This window comes from Podarcis liolepis (genome assembly GCF_965112155.1).
Source record: "Podarcis liolepis genome assembly, chromosome: 3".
NCBI lineage: Eukaryota > Metazoa > Chordata > Lepidosauria > Squamata > Lacertidae > Podarcis > Podarcis liolepis.
The window spans coordinates 3,493,548-3,503,309 of NC_139557.1; the positions used below are offsets into that span (position 1 = coordinate 3,493,548).

Consider the following 9,762-nt stretch of genomic DNA (forward strand, 5'->3'; position numbering starts at 1 on the left):
CAGCCTGTTTGTGGATCAGCGTGGGGATTCTGTTCGTTTGGGCTGCAGCTCCCCTGCACCATTCCATTCCCTCCCTCTCCCTCGCACACACCGCAGTGGCGCCTCCTCCCTCCCTCCTCCTGGCTTCTCCCCGCCCTGCCTAGAGGAGGAAGGGGGCTGGGCTGAGCTTGCTGAGCGCAATTTTGAGCAGCCCCTCTCCGGAGCCAGCCCTTTTGCGCCGCTCATCTTCCCTCCGCCGCCGCCGCCCTGGTACTCCTGTGGGCCAGAGAGTGGAGCGGATGTTCTCTTCCTACCCACAAGAAAGAAGCAGCAGGTGGTGGTGGTGGCAGCCCCAGGGAAGGTAAGCGCAGTGGCTGGGGCTGGGGGGTGGGGAGGAGGACTAATTGCCCCCCTCGCCTCTTCTTCCAGCTTCCCCACTGTTCTGCTTCTCTGGCCCACCACAAGGTCTGAGGGACAGTGGACCGGCCCGCGACTAATTTTTTTTGCTGACCCCTGGTATAGAGCTTGGAGGAAACTGGAAGCAGCAGGATGGAGTCTGGCCGAATCTGGCTTTCCAGTCCCCTGTGAGGATTTCTCAAAAAAGTACAATGTAATTGGTCAATGCTACAGAATACAGGTTGGCTGCTAACCCTAAACTTAAATGTTTATGTCCCAAGATAAAAACAGCATTGCAAGAGGCAGCACGTTCTTCTGTTAATACATACGCAGGACTGTACTGGCAAACATAGTAGTACTGGTATTCTTGGTCTGGGCAGAAGGCAATAGCACATCCAATTAGATGCGAATTATACCAAACCACCTGCAGATACACAAATGAACATGAATGTGATCACACTGTAAATCTGAGTGCACAACATGACAACCTTAAGGAGTATTGAAATGGACCCTCCACATCCTGTCTCAGTGCTGCAATTCCCACCTTCCCCTAACATGTACAGTGCAACAGGTTTGCCTTTAAATGCAAACTGAATAGAATTCCCCTCCTACATCTCTAGTAAATAATAAAGATGATTCATCACAAATCAGTCTAAGAGACATGCATTGATGCAAACCTCTCCTATAGAATCGGCAGTTTGTGCAATGTATTCAAATTTACTTCCCATAAAGAGCTGTTCAGGAGTAAAAACCTCTCTGTCTACCTTGCAAAGGCACTTGGGTCCATGTGATTTGTTTCAAATACTCTTGTGAACTGCTCTGAGAAATTTAAGATAGCAAAATAGTTTATTTTAAAAAAAAATTGGAAACCTCAAAAAGTATGAAGATGTTAGCCAGGTAGTGAACGTTTCTTTTACCATGGTGCAACATTCAGCAAGGCTAATGCATTTTGGATATTGTCATTGAATTTCAAGCTTAGGCTTAACTGATTTTGAAATTTCTTGACAGTATCCTCAGTTACATTTCTTGGGCTTTGAGAACTGACATATTTTGCTGTATTTGTTCTGCTATAGTAACTGATATCTCTGCTTGCTAGTCTGCCCCTTCCAAACACTTTTGAAACAGCTAGTTAAATTTGTAAATAAATAGTTCAAACTTTTTAACCTCTGACCAGTGTCATAGTACCTGAGTGTAATGGCCAATCACGGCTCCTTCCGTCTTTGCTCCAGAAGCATACAGAAAGTCATCTTTTTCATTAAACCAACTCAGAATGGCTTCAGTCCAACTCTTGGGGGAAGTTGACATGAAGAGATTTTCACCACAGGGTGTGCCATCTGCAAGTGGAAAAACAATTATTTACAAGAACTTGAAGGCTTGTCTACTTCTGCATGTGCTTCAGGAAAAGTAGCATTTATACTGTCTAGGACAGGGGTCTGCACACTAAGGGCCACGGGCCGGATCAGGCCCAATTGCCTTCAGGATCCAGCCCACGGACTATCTGTGGATCGGCATGGGGATTCTATTTGTTCAGGCTGTGCCATTCCATCCCCCCCCCCCACTGCGGCGGCGCCTCCTCCCTCCCTCCTCCTGGCTTCTCCCTGCCCTGCCTAGAGGAGGAAGGAGGCTGGGCTGAGCTGGCTGAGCGCCATTTTAAGCAGGCCCTCTCTGGAGCCAGCCCTTCTGCACCGCTCATCTTCCTGTCCCCGCCGCCCTGGTGCTCCTGTGGAGCAGACAAACTTCCTCTGCCTACCCACGAGAAGCAGCAGCAGCGGCCCCTGGGTAGGTAAGCGCAGCAGCTGGGGTTGGGGGGTGGGGAGGAGGACTACTTGCTCCCCTCACCTCTAATTCCAGCTCCCCCCGGTGAAGCTTCTCTGCCCACCACAAAGTCTGAGGGACAGTGGACTGGCCCGCGGCTAATTTTTTTTGCCAATCCTGGTCTAGGACTTAGTTTCTTTTCTATAAATCTGTAATGACCTTACCCCTAATTCTTTTTTTTTTAAAAAAAAACTTATTTATTGGTTTTTCACAAAAAACCTACAAAATTTAACATTCTTCCTTTGTTGAAACCTCTCCTTTATCTTTACCTTTATACTGAGACCTGCTGCCTCTGACAGTAAACGTAAAACATAGTAATAGAATCACAGAATCATAGAACTGTAGAGTTGGAAGGAACCCCAAGGATCACTGAGTTCAGCGTCCTGCAATGCAGGAATCTCATCCAAAACATCCATGACAGCTGGCCACCCAACCTCTGCTTAAACACCTCCAGTGATGGAGAGCCCTCCAGCTTCCGAGGGAGTCCATTCCACTATCAAACTGCTCTTGTCTGTGAATGGAGTCCCATGTACTGAAAGGGCCAGGAAGTCTCTCCCCTGACATTACATGGTTTTGCAACCCCAAATCTTTCCGACACAGCACATATGGAAGGCCCTGAGGTGTCGCTCTTGGCCGGTGTTAGTTGCCCACAACTCACTTCCATGCAGCAGTGTACTGAACATGCAAGCCTGGTAGACTTTCTTCTTGGTGTTGATCATTAGCAACCCATTCTCCTATACCCTTTTGGAGATGCGAGCCTTTGCCATAGCTGCCTTGTCAATATGGTTGCCCAGCTTAGTATCACTGGAGAGATTACTGGTTATGGTGGAACCCAAGTAGGCAGAACCTTCTACCACCTCAAGCATGTGGTCACCAATGCTGTTTACGTGGAGTGCTGGTGGATTTCTCAGCCTATCAGCTTTGCAGTGAAATGCATCCACCTCTAAATGGCAGAGGTTTCTGCATACAGGGTACACAGAAGTATGCTCACTTGTAAAAATTGAAAGGAAATAAATCTAAATAGGCACAAACCAAAATAGCCTGACAAGGACCGGCGATCATTGTCTTGCAGAACCCACAGAAGATTGGAAGCATGGGGCCATGGAATATTGAGGGTGTTGGCAGAGAGACTGAGAGGGAGAGAGAATAAGGCCTCATCCACACTTCTTGTCTTGCTGCCTCCCCCTGGGAAAACCTGCTGTTTACCACTGAATCAGAACAAACAACAATTGGTTTTTCTGCAGAGTGGTGGGTTTTCTCAGGGAAAGTGGTGGGACAAATGAAAAACTACTCAGACCTGTGTTTGGGAAGCAGAAACCTCTTGGGGGCCTGCTTTGTGGGCACAGGACAGGCAGAAGTGGGGATGAGCCCAGAGAGGGAGAGACAAGGGGAGGAGGAGGAATGGTACCTTCTTGAGCTCCTGACTCAAGGTTTCAGGAGGCAGAAGAGGACAGAAGAGGAAAGGGAAGGGGGAAATGTTCCTTTTCATACTCTTTGGAAAGTTTCTCCCTGCTATAGACCAACAAAAGGCTCAACTTCAGGGCTGACACCTATCTCAAACTTTAGCACTTCAGCACTTTTATATGATAGTGGGGTCAGCTTTCAGGATGGTGGGAAGGAGAAAAGTGTTCTTTCCACCCTTTCCCCCTTGGAGATTCCCTCCACCCCTATTCTGTCAGGCTCCCTTTCAAGTTATGGCAACACTGCATGATTTCACTGTAGTTCCTCACTTGGGCATTCATATGTATAAATGTATAACTTACAGCACCCAGGTTCTTACCTGGATACCATTTGCTATAGATGGCAGAGATTACGGCTGCTGGAAGACTTATTGGAGTATATGCAAGACATTTCAAGGAGCACAGTCTTTGGCTTGGTTCAAAAGAGAAATATGGATAGGTCCGTATGTACAGGGCAGCTTCTGTGGCTCCAGTTCTGAAAAGACATTCCCAACCCCCAAACCTTGGGAGCAGATTCCAAGACCTGCATATATTGCCTCAAGTGTGGTATGAAGATATAAAACATTCAGCTGCAAAGGCCAATCGGCATATTTTAAATGTGCCACTCATGCGTTTCTTTTGATATAGGACTGAATTAAAATAAAAGTTCAAATCAATTTTTTTCAAAGAAAAATATTGCATTAAATATTTGTTATTCTCTTCTTCATGAAATAGATTTAATGTCTTCTAACAAAAATCCACTTTAAATAATCTGTTTGAACTCATATTTGCTGGAAGATGGGTTCTTTACTTACTTAGTGTTCTATCAGATGCCGCACTGTGTTCTAATGTGCATCGGTCTGCCCACCGTTGTACATTCTTTTCTATATCATTGTTCCACTTCTATGTACAGATAAAAATACATTAGTGAGTTACAAGTTTATAGAACAGTAATGCCCAGAAATGCATCAATTACCAGTGGATTTTGTAACTATGGTGATGTTGATGTTCTAGCTAAACACTGAAAGACAATTTCTCAGCTATTGGCACAAGCCTGGTTCAGTAAATCATGGCCAATGGTGGAAATCAAGCCTTTTTAAAATTATAGGTATTTAGAAGCACATTATGTTCCCAGGATTTCTTTCTATGCTTCTCTTACTTATCTAGTCGAATCAAGTGCATTTTTGTTACTGCATTTGGATCTTAGTCTATTTTTGCAAAGAAAGAAAGAAAGAAAGAAAGAAAGAAAGAAAGAAAGAAAGAAAGAAAGAAAGAAAGGAAGGAAAGAAGGAAGGAAGGAAGGAAGATTTATTTAGCAATGTTTTTGACATTTTTTTTCTGTAAGCAATCATTTAAGAGTGGAAATTGGGTAAACAGCAATTGCAAATAGGTCACTTAATAGGAAACTCATTGCCAGAAATGGCTAATGTTGCCAAATTCATTCATTTATTATGTTTGTGTATCTTGACTTTCCTCCAAGGAGCTCAAGGCAGCATATGTGGGTCTTCTTCCTATTTTAGCCACACAACACTGTAAGGTTAACTAGGCTGAGAGCCAGGAGGCTGAGCTGTGGCTTCATGGCTTAGTGGGACTTCAGCCTGCATCTCCTTAGACCTAGTTTGCCACTCCAATCCTTACATCACATTGGATTGACTTGTGTAGTAGCTTATGTACTCATCATCGGTTAATGGAGATTGTTGTAGCTCTGTTAATAATAATTACATTTGTTACCCTCTTTTTACAAAAAACAAAATTTCAGAGTGACTTAACTAGATAAAATGCAACAGGTAAAAACAAAACCTTGTTGCAATATCTTGTCCACTATATTTTGCTCTGGTTTCATAATTTTCCTACCTTAACAAATGGTTCTCCCCCCTAGCAATTAATTTTAAAAATGCCAGTATTGTTCCTGAATACATTTCTGTTGGGTTTTCAAAATGTGTCTTACCGTCTCCAGCATGTTGCTAGCAGGTGGTTGGACTTCTCTCCGTAGCTTATTGTGTATGTCCACAATCTCCTTTTTCTGGTCTTCATTGATGGTGCTCAAACTAGCGAAATGGTCAGAGACCTGCAACCAAAGAGACAGTGGCCAAGTGTTCAGATGCAACCATCTCAGACTGATAAACCACGGACTGTGTCTGTGCGTTCCCTCCTGCTCTGCCTCCTCTACCTTTCTCTCATTCCCCTTTGCAAGTTTTCTGGCTTTGCTAAACCACAGTTTCCCATTACATCAGAACTAGGAAACTGTGAATTAAGCATCAACCAAATGCTAGTTTGCAAACCATAGCCTAACCACACTTACAACTTAAGCCACACTTTTCTGGTTGAGGCATAATGGGAAACAATGGTTTAGTAAACCCCAGAAATCTTACACCAAGGCTTGCAAGAGAAGGGAGGAGGACGTACTCAAGGCACAATGCCCTGGTCCAATAATGAGCCATTATGGGGGTTTTTTGGTGGGGTGTGTGTGTGTTCATATTTATGGAGCAACTTTTAAAATGTGAATCATGCACACTATATACATAAAGTGAAACAGAAAGAAAAGAAATTGAGACTGCGTCCTTATTGACAAGCTAACACAGGGATGCGGATAAGAGTTCCCAGCAAATAAATCTTTTTTAGTTGATAGGTCACATGAAAATAAACTCAGCCCAGAATGGTTTACATTTGGAAACACATATTTGAACCAATGACCCAAATTTATTAAATATAATCTTATAAATTAACAGTTAAAAATAGCATTTAATTTTTGCAGTAGAGAAGAACAAGAATAACGTTACAAGAGAATTATCAAGGAAAACTCCATTATAGAGAAAAAGAGAAGAAAAACATGCAGACTGTAACCACAGATGAAGTATGGGACTTTTTATTTAAGAAAGAAACTTTGTGGAGAAGTAAAATATTGGGTAAATGGGAGGGGGGCATTGTTGCTTCTTCAAAGAAAAGAAAAATGACTATTATCACATGAGGGGTTGGTGTCCTGAGTCAGAAAGTGGTTGGTGTATGGTAGTTATCAGTTATCAACGGTGTATGGTAGTTGCAGTTATTAACGAAGTCATCCAAACTGGAGTACAGTATGTTAAGTATAATTGTTTAATTGCACATTGAATTGGAGGATGTTTGTATGTACAGTGGTGCCTCGCAAGACGAAATTAATTCGTTCTGTGAGTTTTTTCGTCTAGCGAATTTTTCGTCTTGCGAAGCACGGTGTTGGAAAAGTTTTGGAAAAGCTTCAAAAATCACCAAAAACCTCAAAAAAGGCTACCACACCGCGTTCTATGAGTTGCTCCTCGAAGTCAAGTCGCAACTGTATTAACGGTGTTAAGAAAAAGGAAACAAACTTGCAAAAAATGCAAGACGTTTTCGTCTTGCGAAGCAAACCCATAGGGAAATTTGTCTTGTGAAGCAGCTCAAAAACCGCAAAACCCTTTCATCTAGCGAGTTTTTCGTCTTGCGAGGCATTCGTCTTGCGGGGCACCACTGTATGTCACAAACGGTTTAACGCTGGAAAATTCTACTAAGCTAGAAGGAAGCTCTCTCTGACCTCTAGCTGAGTTGTTGTTCTCTGCTAGCGTTCGTGTGAGTGTTTAACTCTCCTTAATCATGTGATTAAGGTATTCCATTGCGAACTCACCATTTTGAAAGGGAGCTGGCTTGGCCATTTGCTCCCAGGCACAGTCAGGGAAGGATGTGATGATGAAGCGTCTCAAGAAGCTGCATAGCCTTCGGCTCGATGCAGGTTAGTGCAGGCCGTGGGGAAAACAGAGCCTTGATTTCAGCGCTGATCGTAATGAAGTTATATATTTAAGAAGGAGAACCTATGCTTGAATATGCATATGTTTTATAAAACTTTCTGGATGAAAAACATGGATGTTTTTGTACCTGTTTTTGAAGAAGTTCTGGTTAGTAAAACTTTGAATAATACTTATGAGTCTGGACAATATTTGTTCCAAAAGGATTCAGTGCACCCAATTGCTTCATGCTGCACAATATTAATATCTGCAATACAGTAATATTGCAACTTATGGACGTTTAACTTGTGTGCATACAGATTTAAACTTGTGGCAATAGATAGATAGATAGATAGATAGATAGATAGATAGATAGAGAGATAGATAGAGGTGGAAAGGGGGCAGGGTTCCAGGAAAAAATGACTTTGGCAATCCCACCCACCTTTGAACACAATGTGCTTTGACTCTACATGATTTTGGCTTTAGGCATGAGCCCTGGAATGTAACCCCTGCTTAAGTTGTGGGCTTACCGTAATTATTAACCCAGTCATGCATCTACTGAACTTTGTAAAGTATTGTGTATCTAAAAAGCACTAGACACAAGTCTTGTATATATCCTTTGAATGGATATTATGTGCTAAAAGGAAAGACAGTAGAAAACCAGCTAAAATAGAATTGATCAGAAAATTATGGGAATCGTTAGGAATAATAAAATTGACAACATTGATGGGGAGAAAATCAAGGTGTATAAATATATGCAAAGCAATTGAGACCCTGTGATTAAAATTTATCAGTTAAATTCATCAAATAAATGTTAAGGATCTCAAGGACAGGAATCAATTTCATGCTTTTATTTGGTTTTTGTAAGACAATAGCAGTGTTATAATAAATCTAAAGTGTTCATGGTAGGCTTAATTTGTAAAGTAGCTTATTTATCATGTATTACTGTAATAATATTATTCCCTGTGAACTCTCTTATTATCCTTTTGCCTCCTTTTTGAACATTTTGTGTATTTCTTTGGAGAATAATAGAAAGTCATTTATAAGTTAACACTAAAACAGCAGCAGGGAACAACAAAAATACAGCAGAAATAATAATAAAAACTACTACAAAAACTGGAGAGTTAAAAACAGAAGATTACAAACCTATAATCTGGATGTAATAAATGAGAATAATTAATTTCAAATTCCTTTGGCCATTTGTTAGTACTCTGTCCTCTGGATGTGACTCAACAGAGGGGCAAGAGCTGTGAAGTCAGTTCTCTGAAAGTCTTCTCTGAAAGAAGCTCAACTAGCTTCTTGTCTGCTGGCATAGCAAAGGCAGATGGGTTCTATCTGCAGTCACCAGCAGGAAAGCCCCTTGAGCCTGGTTGGGGCAGGATTTTGCTCTCTAGGTAGCAAAGAATATGGAGTGAGGAAAAGGGAGCAAGTTGGGCACCTGCCTGGCAGCTTAGGGCTATTTTGCACAGACACGCTCATGTCAAACTTGGCCAGCACAGACCTCAATGAACCTTGAAGGGTGGGTGTGAAAGTGCTTTCCCACTCTGGCAAGATCTCCTTGGATTTGATTAGTATAGGTGGACTTAGCAAAAGCATCAGGAACCAGTTTGCCTTTTATGAACACCCCACATTCTACAAATAAACCAAGATCCTACCTGTGCAGCTGATGATTGATGCAGCCCTGCAGCCAGGCATGCACACAAAATGAGCAGGATCATGGCTGAAAAGCAAAGAAACCAGGACACATTTGTCATCTTAACTGCAATATATCTATGCCACTAAAACACCCACCTTACCTGTGTAATTTGAAACCACGTGGGGGGGGGCTTAGGGCTGAGCATGCTAGCTCTCTGCCCCTGCTTGCCATTTTCCTAAGCCTCTGTAAGTTGGTTGTCCTTCTGAAACAGGGAGCCTGCTTTACTCATTGAGTAAATTTCAAAGATCTGGCAGGTCCCTCTTCTCCCCACGAATAACAGAATCATCAGGTTGGAAGGGGCATAAAGATCATCTGCTCCAACCCATCCCTGATTTAGAAAACTCATGGCTACAGCAGCACACTGGGCAGTCTAGCTAGAGTAGAGATTTCCTTCAGGGATCATTAAATCCATTTGAGGCCTCTTCAGTAAGTCAAAATTTATTGTTTTGAATGACAAAATTTAGTGTTAAGAGAAAGTGTAAATATTTGACCGTGGTACAGCACAATCCCAACCATGTGTCCTCAAATTAAGGATGACAGTCTTGGTTACCATGTGTCTAAGGCTTTGTCCACACTTCCACCTGTCCCATGTCTAGAAAGCACAGGTCCAAGTGGTTTTCCACTTGACCCACAATTTCTAGGCACAAGTCTGAGCAGTTTCCCCCATTCCCCCATGCCCTGCTCCATTCCCAGGGAAAACCTGCTC

At 42.6% G+C, this 9,762-nt stretch overlaps 1 protein-coding gene across 1 annotated transcript in view; it reads right to left on the reverse strand.

Annotated features, from left to right (window-relative positions):
• LOC310702414 (uncharacterized protein) overlaps nucleotides 1–7,911 on the reverse strand; it is a gene marked incomplete at its 5' end in the record, with an annotated part of 30,080 nt that extends 22,169 nt beyond the window's left edge. The window contains 5 exons of the mRNA XM_083493892.1: nucleotides 705–799; nucleotides 1,561–1,709; nucleotides 4,445–4,532; nucleotides 5,578–5,697; nucleotides 7,891–7,911. Coding sequence (XP_083350018.1) covers nucleotides 705–799; nucleotides 1,561–1,709; nucleotides 4,445–4,532; nucleotides 5,578–5,697; nucleotides 7,891–7,911 — 473 coding nt within the window. The remainder of the gene's footprint in view (nucleotides 1–704; nucleotides 800–1,560; nucleotides 1,710–4,444; nucleotides 4,533–5,577; nucleotides 5,698–7,890) is intronic.
• Nucleotides 7,912–9,762: the final 1,851 nt, after the last annotated feature.